Source organism: Leptodactylus fuscus, chromosome 10 (assembly GCF_031893055.1).
Source record: "Leptodactylus fuscus isolate aLepFus1 chromosome 10, aLepFus1.hap2, whole genome shotgun sequence".
In the NCBI taxonomy this organism is placed as follows: domain Eukaryota; kingdom Metazoa; phylum Chordata; class Amphibia; order Anura; family Leptodactylidae; genus Leptodactylus; species Leptodactylus fuscus.
The window spans coordinates 11,793,694-11,810,313 of NC_134274.1; the positions used below are offsets into that span (position 1 = coordinate 11,793,694).

At 44.0% G+C, this 16,620-nt stretch overlaps 1 protein-coding gene across 1 annotated transcript; it reads right to left on the reverse strand.

Moving 5' to 3' along the window:
- Positions 1 to 2,173: 2,173 nt before the first annotated feature.
- On the reverse strand, positions 2,174 to 11,239 carry MMP21 (matrix metallopeptidase 21). Its single transcript, XM_075288069.1, has 7 exons — positions 11,084 to 11,239; positions 10,227 to 10,836; positions 9,887 to 10,026; positions 9,248 to 9,389; positions 3,660 to 3,917; positions 3,056 to 3,228; positions 2,174 to 2,497 (listed from the first exon to the last, which is right to left on the reverse strand). The coding sequence occupies exons 1-7, from the start codon at positions 11,237 to 11,239 to the stop codon at positions 2,198 to 2,200; spliced, it is 1,779 nt and encodes a 592-aa protein (XP_075144170.1). The 3' UTR covers positions 2,174 to 2,197.
- Positions 11,240 to 16,620: the final 5,381 nt, after the last annotated feature.

A 16,620-nucleotide genomic window follows, 5' to 3' on the forward strand; every position in this document is an offset into this window, starting at 1 on the left:
GGGCTACATTTGTCATTGTGGCCCCTTTAAATGGCTGATCAGTGGGGGTGCCAAAAGTCGGACCATCATCTATCTAATATTGATGACTGATCCTGCTGGTTTATTGGCAGGGGTGGGTTATTATTGTAAGTGTATCTGCAGTATGGTACATTACAATTGCATGTTACCCCATATTTCCAGTGATGCAGTGCCCTATGGAGTAGCGGGGAGCTGCCACCCCATAAACCAACACTCTGGTTTCCTAAGAGCACGTTCCTCTGGCTCACTCGCCCGCACAGGGGTCATATTTAGCTGCCATTTGTAAACTGCTTGTGAGGCAGCTCCGGTAACATTCAGCACGTTCCCTTCTCCATGGGGTGCCGGTGTGACATTTCCCTTATTCCAGGGTGGAAGTCTGTGTGTATTAATAGGGAACAGTCCCGCAGCGCGGTATTATTATTCAGGGGCCTCATTAATGTGGCACCATAAAATCGAAAGCATTCTCTCGCTGTGTCCTTGTGTTTTCCCAATCTCAGCAGCTTCTCGGGAGGGTTTTAGAGGTGAGCAGTCCCCGTGGTGTCGGCTTCATGTACATGTGAGCGTAAACTATTTAAAGGTATATATGCCATTTATAAACCTGGGCTGAATCTGTGTCATTCACTGCCCCTGCACTATATAGAATCGGGTTAAGGTAAGAATCTCAATACAATATCTAATAGTGGGGTCTGACACCTGGGACCCGTACAGATCAGCTGCTTGAAGAAGCTGTAATATTAGGGCGAGTACTGCGGCCCTGAATGGGGCTGAGCTGTTGCTGTATTATGCGACCAACAAAGGGCAGAGGCCGCTGTGCTTGTGAGTGCCATGGCCTTAACCTGCGTAGGTCATTAATATGTAAGTCCCAAGTTCCTGCTATGAGGCTTTGCAGGTAAAGTATGAGCTAGAATCAGGTCAGGACGGCATACACCGCACATAGATTTGGCGACTTTACTTATATAAATACATTGTAACGAAAATAAATAGAATATACATCTATAGACATCTAGTAAGCCACATAGACAGTGTAAAGTGTTGTCAGGATACATAAGGTAAAACTGGGGCGGTTTTCTGTCAAAAAATAAAAAAACAAAACGTAACAGGCTCCACCTATAGTCATGTACAATAAGAGCAATATAAGCGCAAAATCGGGGCTTGAGGTGCACAAATGGTGCAAGGACGGACCTTAGTATCCTACACGGTGCAGCCAGATGTGTCACATCTACATAACTGGCTGCACTATATATACTGTATAGGGTAAGAAGCTGTTACTCCGCACATCCGTCTCCGTATAAATGCTTGTTCACACCTGCAGCTGCAATACAAGGGGGCAGATTTACTTCTTACATTCGCCCTCCTTACAAGGGTCCTGGATTTATCAGGGCTTATGTGCCAGAAAACCGGTAGACAAGCCGGGAAAGTAAATGGTGCCAAATTTTTGTACAAGTGAATTTTTGAGCAAAATCTGTGACTTCCTGTTTTGTGACCCTCGTGCTGCTTTTCTCAGAGGGAATATGGCGGTGGGAGTGTCCACCTTGTCAGATTTATCATCGTTTATGCCAGTTTTCTGGTGACGCGGGCGTAACTTTGTTTTGGTGCAGGGACGGTGGAGGCCACGCCTACCGGAGAACCAACTTTTGCGGTCACTTTGAAATCACTGTCCATGGGACATGTCAGTCTCTGTTTTGAGAGCAGAACTGAGTGGCGACTATAAAGGAAAATGGCCATTGCATCGGTGTGGCCCCGCCCTGAGTGCACCAAACACCTCATTTGCATATGAAATAAACGTTGAATTTCCTAGCGGAAAAATTTCACTAAGGTCTGTTCACTAGGCCGCTAACCAGTCCTATATCAGCATATAAGGGGGTCAGAAGTGGTAGGCTTTGGTGGTAGTAGGCTTTTGTTAAAGAGATTGTTTGGGGGTGAAGGGTTAAGTCAAAAATTCCTAATTGGTGGGGTCGGCCTGTATAGCGGCCAGGTCATGATCTATTAATCCAGTCAACCCCTTTAAAGAGATTGTACAGGGTAAGAAAAACATGACTGATTTCTTTTGAAAACAGCGCCACCCCTATACATGGTTTGTGCTTGGTACTGCAGTTCAGGTCCATTGCAGAGAATGGGGCTAAGCTGTAATGCCAGGCATAGTGTTGCTCGTATATTTGTCCCCCTACACTTTAGCCGGTCACAGTTTTAATAGTGATGCGTGTACGTTACAGATATCGAACCACTGCTCCGAGATGGCTTGCTGGGGGTACAAGCCATTGAGGGGCAGAGATGAATTAGTCTCCCTGTCTTGGTCACTGACCACTCTCCAGAAGTGCTTGCCTTTAAACAGGAAGAGGGCTTTGTGGCTGTAGGAGTAATAGGCCGCGTCCAGGTTACTTCGGGGATGGTTGTTGCGAACAATGGCAGGAAAGGCATCCGCGATTCTCTTCGGAAAGTTGGGTACCAGCTGGTGTCTGTTTATGTCAAAGGCAAAGACCTGCGGATAAGGAAGAAGTGAGATTATGTATCAAATACAGTGAAATTCCTGTAATCCGGCACCAATAGGATCCGGATTATGAGACGCTCATAGCATAGGAGTGCAGCCCCTAAGGGTGTGCTGTTGGTTAAGGGACCCAAAACTTGGGGACTGCTTCCGGTTTAAAAAAAAATAATTAAAAGAGTTGCAAATACTGTTATTCTCTATGAAATAATTCAGCAGTTTATATTTCCTCCATTACACCTCCTGGAAATGTACAATAAATAGTTTTTAGCATTCATTGTCAATAGGATGCATGTCTACAAACAAACTGGATAGTGTCCAAGTGTTTTAAGGACACACAACTTTCATAAGTGGAATGGTAACCGTACGTTAATACAATTTAATATTTCCAGGAAGAGTAACAGAGGGACAGCATATTGTAGAATTGTAAATTGCTCTACAGCATTACCAGGGACTACTGAAACAGACTTGTCACGTCTTGTAGTACTGTACGTCCATAGGTTTAGACTTGAGTTACTGTATGTCATGCAGCAGGTACTGACTGTTTCCTCTCACCTGGGAGTCTTTAAAGAAGTAAATTCTCTGGGTCCTCCTGTCGAAGTAGGCCGCATTGATTGGACTGGGAATTCCAGGAAAGCCTTGAGAAATGGGCCGGGGGTAAGTCGTCCCCTGAGTGTCCTTAGAGTAGGCTTTGTCATTTTTGTCATCGTACCTCCAGTACATCGTCCCTGCAAATGTAGAGGAGACATTAACTATATAGAATTCCCCGCAGCAGCGCTGACAGCTCCCAGGACTGCGATGTATGATGTGTCTTCACATCTGTGCATCCGGGATTTATGTCATAATTCACACCTATCACAGCTATATCCTGACATTCCCTTTAAAAATCAAAATAGGAAGGTGTCATCAGTTAAGTGTATTTTTTTTAACCCCTTCCCAGCTCGGGCATTTTTCAATTTTTGTTTTTGACACCCCTCTCTCTCCATTGAATGGACCTAATCTGTGCCAAAAGTCAAAGCTGTGACCCATGGTAGCAACCCAAAGCTCAACCACAGCAGATTTTGTCTTACAAACATGTGCTTAGATCCCATCACCTTTCTATTAGCTAGATACTCCATAGCTCAGCATACAGGTAGCAGGACGCTCTCTAGAGCTTTACCTTTGAAGAAGTAGATGATGTCCTTGGACCAGGTCCACACATGAACGAAGGCATCAATGTTCTCTGCCGGGATGCCCTGCCAGCCCGATGATATAGTGATGGGATCTCCATAGCGGGTCCTGTTATTCCTATTCTCATACATCCAGTACCAGCCGCTCCTGAAGAAGTACGTGTTGTACCGCAGGACCAGCTCTCCAAATTGGTTCCTCTCCTTTCTCAGAAAATCAAATACTGTGTCAAAAGGTCCTTCACATGACCCTGTAATGGAGGACACATATGTAAGAAGCATGCACAACCTGTTAAAGAGGACCTTTCACTACAACTCGAGCCCTTTGTATCCTCAATAGGTTTTGCTCTAGACCTCCCCATTCCTGAGCAATTGGTGCAGTTAGTTTCAGAACCCAATATGGGACAATCCCTTTAAGACTTCTTGGTATAGATGAACAGGTTGAACCAAGAGAAAACATTAGATCCTGTAATACTATAAGGTTTGTGGAAGATTAGAAAAATTTGGCTCCTTTGGCTTGGAAACAGCGCCACTCTTTGTCTATAGGTTGTAAATGGTAAAATTTCTAGAAAAACTGAATTAAGAATGATTAGATTACCACCATAGTACTAACATACTATGGCCTCCCCTTTAAGGGGTTGAATAGTAATGAAAAAACATGGCCGCTTTAACATTGCGCAAAAACAGTGCCACATCTATCTACAGGTTGTGTATGGTATTGCACACAGAGAGGCTGCTATTCCAGACACAACCTATGGACAGATGGGGTGCTGTTTGTACATGAAAGCAGCCATGTTTTTACAAACCTGGTCAATCCCTTTAAATCTGAAAAAAAGTAATTGTCCAAGTAAAGGGGAAATGATGTGTACACAGGCGGCGCTTCCCTCCGTCTACAGGTTGTGAATGGTACTGCAGCTCGGAGTCATCCACTTAAATGGAGCCAGGCGGTAATACCAAACAACGTGCGAACAACTGTGATATACCCATATTTATTTTTTATTCTTGTCAACCCCTTTAAAGAGAACTTTTCACCACCTCCTCCTTTTTCCATCCTTCCATAGATACCACTCCACTGATTCAGGCGCAGTTCAATTTTTTTCTCTAGCCCCCACCACTCCCGAGCAATCAGTACTGTTAATTTCAGCACAATTATGCTCTCTACTATCAAGTGGGCGGTCCCTGTCTCTCTGCTCCAGCCAAGAACCGCCCACCTAACAAGAGAGGGCTTAATTAATGCATTGCTCGGGATCGGTGTGGGCTAGAGACAAAATTCCAACTACGTGTGAATCTGTGAAGTAGACCCTATTAAATTATGAAAAGAATTAAAGTTGGTGAAAGGTCCCCTTTAAATCTAAAAAAGTAAAGGTGGAAATGATGTGCACACAGGACATGCTTCCCCTTTAAATGAGATCTCTGTTCAGAAGTAAATTGCAGTCACGTCTGTGCTGCCGTATCCCATGCACTGTGTTATTCTCCAGTGAATTACAGCCTCCAGCAGCCTCCAGATCTGCGCATTTACATCATTATTGCTTACCTGCAGCCAGGGATATTAGCTTGCAGCTTTTCTTGGCATTTTCATGCAGTTTTTATTAGCTTCTTATATTTTTATTTGTATGCATGATACTTTGATTAAGGTTCCTTTGCCGCAGATGATTCTTTTCTTATTATATATATTGAGCACATTTTTTATATGGGAAGAATTCCCCATGTGCCAGCCCGGCTTTATGTCCCCAGACTGATAAGAAGTGACACCATTGTGTTCTATTACTATGCACCAGGTGGCGGTTTATGGATATTGGGGGTTTTATTATTTTATGCAATTTTTAGATCTACCTTTGCATCTTGTTTTTTTTATGCTACAAATAATCTACAATGTTTTTGTAGATTTAAGGTAAATTAGAAGTCCGGTTTACGGCTCTGATCTATGGTGTCTGGGGGTTTCCACATTTTAAGCGGATTAGGTTTCCGTTCTTCAGGTCTCCAAGCGGACCCGAAGAATGGAAACCCAAATACAAGTGTGCAGCTAGCGTTAGACAGACATTAGCGGGAAGATTGATGCTAGATGAATATTAGACCAGGTTCACACTGCCTTGTTTTCAGTCCATTGTTCTGATCTGTCAAATGTTGTAAAAGATGCTTTAACTTTACACCAGCTACAAACTGGGGAAGGGTTTGTCTCCTGTATGGGGAGCTGTGCCTGGCCATATAGGAGGTGCAGCCCCTACTGGAAATAGGCACATGAAGACTGACCATGCTAACTCTGGTCTTTATAAACCTTCCGCACCTGTGCTCTGTCTGCATCAGTTATTCTGCCAGCTTTTTGGTTGGTTGTTCTGAAGCTGTGATAGATAGATAGATAGATAGATAGATAGATAGATAGATAGATAGATAGATAGATAGATAGATAGATAGATACTGTAGATATGAGAGATACTGTAGATGGATATGAGAGACGGCTAGATATAGATTGATACTGTAGATAGATACTGTAGATATTAACCCTGTAGATACATATAATAGATAGATATGAGATAGATACTATAGCTAAATACTATACATATGAGATCGATACTGTAGATAGATGAGCGATACTGTAGTAGATTGATATGCGATAGATATAGATCCTGCAAATAGATAGATACTATAGATATGAGATGGTTACGATAGATCAGTGATGGCGAACCTATGGCACGCGTGCCAGAGAGGGCACGCAGAGCCCTCCATGCTGGCACGCGTGCGGTCGCCCGGATCGCTCACCAACAGGGAATCCGGTACAGGATTCCCCGTTGATGAGCGATCACTGCCTTCAGTTGTATGTGCAAATGCACATACAGCTGAAAGCTGTCAGGGTAGGCCGCGGATCGCGCGACCGCGGCCTACACTGGCTGCAGAGTTTGACCTCTGCCCCGACGCGGGCGCGATGACGTCATCAGCGCCGCCAGTAACAAGAAGGTGGATGCCGGCGGCTCTTCAGGGGTGAGTATGAGAGTGGCTCACTATCTATATGATGTTGGGGGGAGCGCTTATAATACTTGGTGGGGTGTATGATACTGGGGGGGAGTGTATAATACTGGGGGGGCTTATAATACTGGGTGGGGTGTATAATACTGGGGGGAGTGTATAATACTGGGGGGGAGTGTATAATACTGAGGGGGCTTATAATACTGGGGGGAGTGTATAATAATGGGGGGGCGTATAATAATGGGGGGGCTTATAATACTGGGTGGGGTGTATAATACTGGGGGGAGTGTATAATACTGGGGGGAGTGTATAATACTGAGGGGGCTTATAATACTGGGGGGAGTGTATAATACTGGGGGGGCTTATAATACTGGGTGGGGTGTATAATACTGGGGGGAGTGTATAATACTGAGGGGGCTTATAATACTGGGGGGAGTGTATAATACTGGGGGGGCTTATAATACTGGGGTGGCTTATAATACTGGGGGGTGTACTAAAGAGCATATAATACTGGGGGGGCCTATTTATAAGCACACAATACTGTGTGTGGATGCCACTGTGGAGCATATAATCCTGTGGGGGGGGACACCTACTGCGGAGCATATAACACTGGGGGGCTACTGTGGTACTGTGGAGAATATAATATTGTGTGGTGGGCCCACTGCAGAGCATATAATACTGTCTGGGGTCCCCTCACTATTTATATCACACAGTATCTGTTTTATAGCAGACGTGATATTAGTACAGGATGTAAGAATATTACACGGTAACTATAAAACAGATCCTGTGCGATGTAAATAGTGAAAATTAATTGTTCAAAGTACCAAATGCCGAGACCTTTACATTTCAGTACAACGTTGTTTGTATTATTGAAAGCTCTGTAAAGCCCCACATGACTGTAATTTTTGGTCAGTAACTGTCCGCAATTGTGGATCCGCATAGTATTAAGTCTATATTGTCGTGTTGGCACTCCGCGAACATTTTGTGGGTTTTGGGTTGCAGTTTGGGCACTCGGTCTCTAAAAGGTTCGCCATCACTGCGATAGATAGATAGATAGATAGATAGATAGATATAGATACTATAGATATGAGATGGTTACTGTAGATAGATATATCGCTCGCACCCGATTACTACAGCAGGTAGGTGACCCTCATCCACATCCTCTATTATAAAGTCATTCCCTCCAGCCTGTAGTAATTGCTGAGTAGACATATAACTACAGATCTTTCTCCGTGCCTCCCTGCAGGGTTCTCTGGCGCAGATTTTGTGGGATTTCACATTCTCTGGGTTAAGAGATATTTAAAAAAGATCCCATTCCTCCTGAGGCTAGAAATGAAAATGTCAGCGCAGACGCGAGAACATCCCAGACACAAAGTGTCCTAATTTACTGGTGCACAGTTCACGGCTCTCCCCCCCGCACACAGTCACCCGGCCGGCCGCCTGACACAAGTGCTTGACAATCGTTTTCTGGAAACAATATAGCGGAGGCAAGATGCCAGCGAAAGAGAGAGACATTAGAAAAATCCTCCGCAAGAAAGCGGCGTAGACTGTAAAGTGTCAGGAATCGTTTTCAAGGACATCAATATTTCAGGGTTCAATTTAGCGCGGGCTGCGGTGCGGACTATCAGCAGGGCGTCTATCCTGTACACAGATCTGGCCGTGTTAAAGGGGTACTCTGGATTTATTATATAATGGACATCATTTTCTGTTATACTATTTATAGTGTATTAGCACGGTCCAATACATTGTACGACGCTCTTCTGGAACATGTCGTGTCCTTACATTGAACCCTATATCACAGGAATATACCGTACAACACACTAGATATTACTCTCTCCTGAATCTATCCCGCTCCACACTGCCCCCGATACATATGACCTAGTCCTGAGTGGATAGGTCACTGCCCCCAACAAAGTCATCACACTCATCTCCTGCTGCTATACTCATTCTGATTGGCTATAAGGTACCCTGTCAAGTTTATAATAATACCCCTGTCCTCACTACTTCCCATCACATGATATGAAACTGCCCCTAAAACATCTAACCCTGCCCTTATACCTATAACCAAAGGAGTGGATAGGTCACTGTCTCCATAAACATTATATTTTAGAAGCAATAAAAGGTCATGCACACCATTGCAATAGTGAAGGCTACGGCAGAGGAGCACAGCACCTGAGTCAGCAGGTAGCAGGGCATCATAGCACCATAGTACTGAGGAGCGAGAAAACTTCTCCCTGATGTGTAGGAGACAGAAGAAGCTATAGTATGATGCTGGGGGGAACAATGGGATACAACAGTGGCACCTGCAAAAATCAGTGCATGCAGCTGTTAGTACCTGAAGAGACACTCCAAGTTTTCCCCTTAAGGTACAGTGTGCATTGATATCTACCTGGCTTTGATGGGTGCTGATAACCCCTATCGCCTTTCACTCAGCTTTCCCAGAAACTGATATAAACCCAGTTTGTTTCCCATCCACGTTTCTAACTAATTGGCTTATCCCTCGCTTTTTTCGGAAGATGATTTTTCTGGGAAAGGTTCCAGGCACAGTGGGGTCTGAACAAACTTCAACCACCGTGCCCTGCGAATAAGCGAGAAATAATCAACCTCGGCCGCCTCTTACCGTAGAGGTTCTGTATTGCTTTCCTGTCAGACCAGTCCAATTCGAAACCTGATTCCTGGGGGATGTAATTGGGCTGCATTATTGATCCAGTCCTGTGGATGTGAGATAGCCCGAGAACATGGCCGATTTCATGAACTGCAACCTATTAATTGGAAGAAAGAGGCAATGAGCGCGCGCTACCTTGTTATAGGGCAGGATTAATTAGTGCATTGATACATGGATGAGGCTCAGGGCGCGAATCCAGCGACACCGCCGCCTGACGTCCTTATCCCCTGTGAGAAATTAAAATACTTGTCCTGTGGGCGTCATCTGGATGGAGAAAATCTATCTGCAATGTAATATTTACCAGGGAGATGACAACTTTACTGTGGAGGAGGAAGAAGGGGGGGGTCACATACTTTCTGTGGCCAATGTAGTGGAAAGTTTTATTTAAAATATATTTTATTTCAACATCTCTGCTTGCTGTCAGTGAGGGGGAATATTCATGTACACCTCCTAACTATGGCTAAGGCTGGGTTCGTACAACCGCCGCCCCGGGGTTTCTGTTATAAGCCCCGGGAAAACTGGACAGGGGACAGCTTGCTGGCGGTCAGTTTTAAAACCCATCCATGCAGTCCTGTTTCTGGTGGATTCACTTACTTTGAGAAGACTGATCCCATTATCGTTGCTCGGGGCGGTAAAATGTTCATCGTCATCAAAATGGATGTCTCCGAGGAACCAGGCGTGTGCAAACTCCTGGCCGGAGCCGTCAAAGGCTCTGGAGCAACCCAAGTGCCGCCCTGTAGAGGAGATGAACAAGAATATGGGAGTCCATTGTATATTCCATAATAGGGGAATAATAAGAATAGCCAAAAAGATTGAAAACACTCAGCATTGTCTTTGTTCTGTCTTTTATGGCTGAGGTTACTCTATCCTTTTGCAAAAGCAAAACCGCAAGTTATAAAATTGAATCTGGATGTGACCAAAAGTGGGCACCTACCTCGTCCAAAGCCCAGCTTGATATCGACATGTGACAATGGCGATGTATTGTCTTCTACAAAGTCCACGGGCATGACCTCGCTCCACATTCGGAAGGCTAACCTAAAGACGTATCTCTGCTCACTTATAGTAAGCTGGCTGCTGTATCCTTCCCCGATCATGCGCCATTTCAGGAGCTTCTTGCTGAATATTTTCCCTCCAACACCCTCAGACGCTTCTTGTTCTTTCCTATAATTGTCTGAGAACATTAACATGTCCAGGAACCTCTTGGCACGTTTCTTTGGAGCTCCCTCACCCTGGTTTGTTTTGCTCATAGCTTCGGTCAACTTTGGCCTCTCCTGGATATCTTTGGATACTTGGTTGTCCGGTACGCCACATCTTGGCTTGTTCATGGCATTAATGGTGGCATCATCCAGTCTTCCGGTTACTGGTAAGTTATTCAGCTTCTGAAACTTTTTCAGTGCTTCCATGAAGGGGGGACTTTTTGTTGGTTCTTGTGACTTTTTCCTTGACTTCGCTGTGGCCTCTTTGTCTTGGAGGTGTTCATTGTCTTCAGTGATTGCATCTTCCCACCTTACAGGTTCTGTCCAGCCGTACTTTGACAAATATTGCTAAAAACATCAATGATAGAGTGAAAATCCTTCAAAAAGTTCGAGACACTGAGAAAAGCCACATTTTTTAACATTCCCATTGGTCCCCAACATATGTATGGATACAAGTAGCAAATATGTTCTAGTTATCAGTGCTCTCCAAACTTTGGCTCCAGTTGGAGGTCATCAAGGGATGGTGGAGGTGGAGAGCCAAGGATTGGACCCACCGATGGTATATTTTACAACTTAGATATAATACGGAACTAACCTGTGCAGAGACCAAGTCTGTAACCAGCTCGGCTTGCTGGAGACTAGATGGCTCTAGATCGGAGTGATCCCTCCTATGGAAAAGTTTTTCGGAGCTGCTGAATCTGGACACCATCAAGCAGTGGAAGATCAGTATTGCGAGGACATCAGTCTTCATGTCTAGTGTGTACAAAGGTTGAGCCCTCCACCAAGGACAGTCAAGTGATTTTGCTACAGATGATCTCGCTTCTGGTTCCTTTTATGGACTGCTGACTAATGTGTTGGGCTTTTCACACCCAACAACGAAGCTCTTTCGATACTTTTTGCTCAACAATTTACTCAAAGTATGTCTAGGATGTGTCAGGCCAGTACAAACAGACATGGTATCAGGTTCATGCCAACTTGTGTCCTCTGTACAATTATTTGACTTTTGGTTTTGACAGAGGTCACGTCTCGGCATGGTTCCTTCGAGTTGTTTCGGTCTATCTTCTCCAATAGAGCCACCATCTTCCATGAGAATGATAAAGGACACATAATAAAGTCACCCAACGTAAACGTTCATATGGGTGCTTATAGGATTGAAAAATTGGTCCTGTTTCTGGTGGTGGATCTTCACCACCTTCATAACCACCTACTACTAAAGGACTTTTTTCCACCTCTTCTTTTGTACCTTACTAAGGGACCCTTAATAACAAATCCCTTACCCAAACCCTTGTTTGATAATGTCGTAGAGTTGTGGAGAAGCCATATTTGCATACATTCTCAAAACTCAGTATATAACATCCAATTGGTGGTGGTTTGACACCCAGAGACTGCAAGGGTCGGCCCATCTGGCCATGTCCCGATGCTGGAAGTTACTGTGGATGACAAGGCCGTAATCAGCTCTATAGTAGTGACATCAGGGTTCTGCAGCTTTAAGCTTTATTCTTGGATTTCTAGGTGGAATAACAGAGGAACACTCCCGACTCAGAATTTTATACAATGAGTTACGAACACCAGGTTCTCTTTAAAGCCTCCATCCATTTTCCCATTATTGAGATGGTAAAGGTTATGATACGCCCATGGAGATAATCTTACCCTCTAATATAATGTTGTACATCGGCTCATTAGATGAGAAAATTATGCCTGGAGGAGTTTAATTAAGAAGAGGACGATGCAAACCAGCGACAAGACAGATGTGTCCAATCACCATAATCATCCAGTTTGGGAAGCCTGGAGAGCCATGCGCGGAAAAGACATCTTGAAGAAATAGGTTTGATAGACTCCAGGAGTCTTCACGGCACTTAATAAGAAAAATACTTGTTCCACGAGAAGGAGACGTAGCTCCAAAGGTTGAAGGTGATACAGTCAGTGATAGATACAAGCCATGATCTAAGGAGTTTAGAAGGACCTCTGGTATCAACACCAGACAAAAGGTTTGAAAAAGAAACCTTAAGATGACTAAATATTACTTACCCCCAGAAACTAAACCCCAGACTAAAACTTACCCCAGAAATGTGAGGCCACGACAGTTGTTGATGCTTACACAGAAAGCTGGGGTAAGCCGCCACAAGAAAATGGCCGCGGGAATGTGCAGTCGGCTCTGCCCAAGGCCCAGTGGCAGACCCAACCGCGCATGCGTAGAAGTTTGAACCCAGCACCAGAAGAAGACACGGAGAGAGGCCGTTCCAGACGAAGATGGAGTCGGCGCTGGAGAGTTCACTGGGGATGCCCCCAGTGCTGTTTGAGCGCTGAGGACCTCCCCCAGTGCTGCGAGAGAACTCATTTGCATACCAGCACAAATCGGATTATATACCGAACAGTGGCAGTCAGTTCAGGCTGAGAAGAGGAGGAAACTTGTAGATGACGTGTAATGTCACTTACTACACATCTCTCGACCTGAGACCCTCCTGGTACACTGTAACGCTTACCTGCTAAGTCTGAACCTGCAACCTGTGGAGTCCTCTAGAACCAACCAGAGAAATTGCCTAGTGCTCTATAACAAGCTGCCTGCACTTCAGTTTTCCTTTAATTCAGTTCATCTCAATGTAAGGAAAGTTTAATGTAGAAAGTGCTATAAATACGGTGTAAAAGAAATAAGACATTATACAAGAGATTTCTTCAGACCTGAAACATTACTTATAATAATCTGGGATGGGTACGGAGGACTAATGCTACTAGTGGAAAATAAATTACCTTTCATTATTCTCTTTCAGGTAATCACAAGCAAATCCATTTTTTCTTTGCAAATGCCTGAGAATAAGTAGAGAGGTCGGCGTAAGTAAATAAACTGGAGTGGCCATTAATTGGGTTTATGTAATGTATGTGTGTGTGGGGAAGATATTTAGTCTATTTGTATGGGAAAATTGGTGTCACTGGTAATAACGTCCTCGCCGGAGGTTTTTATTATACAACGTAATTGCAAATGAAAGACCATAAATAGATAAGAAATTCTATGGACGCACATGGGTAATGCTGTGGTTGTGTTCTTAATATGGCTGTCTTTTTCCATGCGAGGGGTTCGAAGGGTCCTTATCATATTTTGGGGCGGTAGGGAAAGGCAAAACAGCTTTAAGATGAAGTTTCATTAACTAAAGCTCTTTTTACACCTTAATAGGCGCCCCTCCTCTAAATCCGGCAAAGATTTTTTTCTCTAGCCCCCACCATTCCCAAGCAATCATCACTTGTAATGTCAATGCCTGATATGAGAACTAGACTCTCTAATGCTAAGTGGGTGGTGTCAGGCTAGGGGGCGTGACATAGAGCTATCACACTGCTTCTGATTGGAGCTCTGAGTCACACCCCTTGCCTGTTCGTGCCTGATACCATCCGCTTAACATTAGGGAGTTTAGCTAGATTATCGGGCATAGAAATTACCTGCACTGTTTGCTCAGAAATGGTGGGAGCGAGAGGAAATATTTCAACTGTGCTTAAATCTAGGAAGGAGTGGCTATTAAATGATGCACAAAAACTTGAGTTTGTGGAGGTGATGAAAGATCCTCTTTAACCCCTTACCGACATCCCGATGCCGGGTGTTTATCTAAGGCGGCCGCCCAGTGTTATACTACTTATTACTGTTTATAAAATAGACACCCAGCACTAATGCCCCTGGTTGGTGCCCGCACCAAGCCAAGCTTTTTGGGTTCCAGATACCTCATATCTCATAAGAACTGACAGTCTAGCTTTCTTTCCCTCGACATCTGGCAAGGGGAAGTCAGGGCACCGTATACACATTAACTAGTCCACTGCCCCCCAAATTGGCATGATCCATCAGCATTAACATAATGTGTATGGCCAGCTATAGGACGGGACAGTGGGAATGTTAGAATCCCCACGCACACGCCCCTCCTGGTAACTTGGGTTACCCTTTATGACATGAGCACTGGGCGAATGTGTTGTTTCTGCTGGAAACATTATATGACATCCATTTATTTTATAATATAGATGAGATATTTCCTCAGGAGAAAAAAGGTCTTTGAAACAGCGCTTTGCTCTAGAGGGCATACGGGTAGGAGCTGTCTCAGACAGACATCCAATTTAAAGGGGGATTATGACATACTAAGATGGATTTTTTAATATGGTAATGGTGTAGCTTTTACCCCGTAAACCCAGCATAACAAAGATGGCTCTGTGTAAGGTCACCACTATAGCCATTCAGTAATCTAGGGTCTATGTTCTATAGGATGGACACAAGGGCTTACAGGGATGTGCAAATTACATAGAAAGTGACCCCCCTGCAAGGTGTTTGTCTGGCACACTTTGCTGGATGACGGCGAATGAACTGGTTTCCTGTTCCTCAGTTTGCACAGGTTTGTACGAAGCTTCTCAATGAAGTAGGTGACAGCAAATAGACGGCAGGATCCACCTGCATGTACGTCTGCACAGACAAAGGGCCACTCTGAAGTGTCTTGTATCTTCTAACAAACGCAGGGAAATACTCGAAATAATATATTACATACATTAAATAACATGACAAATTCCATTCATTTACCAAGACCACTTTAATATGTCCCCATGTGCCTGCTCTGTTTAGTGCTACATTCACCTGATGGGGCCACAAGCAAGTCCTTTTGCCCTCCATCAACTTTTTTTCACACAGTTGCAAAAAATAGTAAAATAAGAAAAACCATACCCCCCACACACACACATAAAAATAAGTGCCGGAGTCAGAAGTGAAAGGTTTTAGGATCCCATTTAGTGGGTGAAAGTATTGTTGGATCCTGTCCTTATTTCCATTTTATCACAAAATATGTGCACTGTGTTTTAACCCCTTCCCACCGATGGCATTTTTTGATTTTCGATTTCCGTTTTTGACTCCCCTCCTTCTAAACCCCTTAACTTTTTTTATTTCTCCGCTCTCAAAGCCATATGAGGTCTTAATCTTTGCGGGACAAATTTTTCTTCATGATGCCGCCATTAACTATTCTATATAATGTACTGGGAAGCTGGAAAATAATTCAGAATGGGGGAGATATGAAGAAAAAATGCATTTCTGCGACTTTCTTACGGGCTTCGGTTTTACGGCGTTCACTGTGCAGCCAAAATGACATGTCCCCTGTATTCTGTGTTTCGGTACGGTTCCGGGGATACCAAATTTATATGGTTTAATTTACATTTTAATCCCTTAAAAAAAATCCAAAACTGTGTTAAATTTTTTTTTCTCTAAAAGTCGCCATATTCTGACAGCCGTAACTTTTTTATACGTCAGTGTACGGGGATGCATAGGGTGTCTTTTTTTGCGGGGCCAGATGTGCTTTTCAGTTCTACCATTTTCGGGAAATGCTATTGCTTTGATCACTTTTTATTCTAATTTTTATCAGAATCAAAACAGTGAAAAAACGGCGGTTTGGCACTTTTGACTATTTTTCCCGCTACGGCGTTTACCATACAGGAAAAATATTTTTATAGATTTGTAGAGCGGGCGATTTCGGACACAGGGATACCTAACATGTATGTGTTTCACAGTATTTAACTACTTTTATATGTGTTCTAGGGAAAGGGGGGTGATTTGAATTTTTACTTTTTTTAATATTTTTTTTACTTTTTTTTTTTGCATTTATTAGACCCCCTAGACGTCTTGAACCCCAGGGGATCTGATCACTAATGCAATGCATTACAATGCTAATGAATTGCAATGCACTGCAAAAAAATTATCATTTCTTTTGCAGGCTGCATAGACCAGCCTGCAAAAGAAAGCGACTGCAGACCCGCCGGGAGCTTTTACAAGGCTCCCGGCTGTCATGGAAACGTGACATCAGCCCTAGAGCTTGCTCCAGGCGCCGGCAATCACCGGCAAAATGGCGGTGCCTATGCGCCGCCGGGAAAATGGCGCCTCCGGCGCCTTTGACCGAGGCACCGGAGGGGTTAATGTAACACAGTAGACACCCAGCGGCTATGGCGGCCACCCAACTCCTGGGCGGCCACCATAGTTAAACACACGACATGCGCCGTACTAGTACGGCGGATGTCGGGAAAGGGTTAAATGGAAAAATCACATAAAACAGGAAATATTTGATATATTATATACTTTACATTGTATTCTTATTATATATTTTACATACACTTAGTTTGAGACTCTAC

What these genes read in the sequence shown, in the direction of transcription:
- MMP21 (XM_075288069.1), bottom strand. Translation starts at nt 11,239, where the DNA reads ATGAAGACTGATGTCCTCGCAATACTGATCTTCCACTGCTTGATGGTG. An exon ending in ATGGGATCAGTCTTCTCAAA is followed by an intron (nt 9,390 to 9,886) that starts GTAAGTGAATCC and finishes TCCAATTAATAG; the next exon opens with GTTGCAGTTCATGAAATCGG. An exon ending in CATCATCTACTTCTTCAAAG is followed by an intron (nt 3,229 to 3,659) that starts GTAAAGCTCTAG and finishes CTACATTTGCAG; the next exon opens with GGACGATGTACTGGAGGTAC.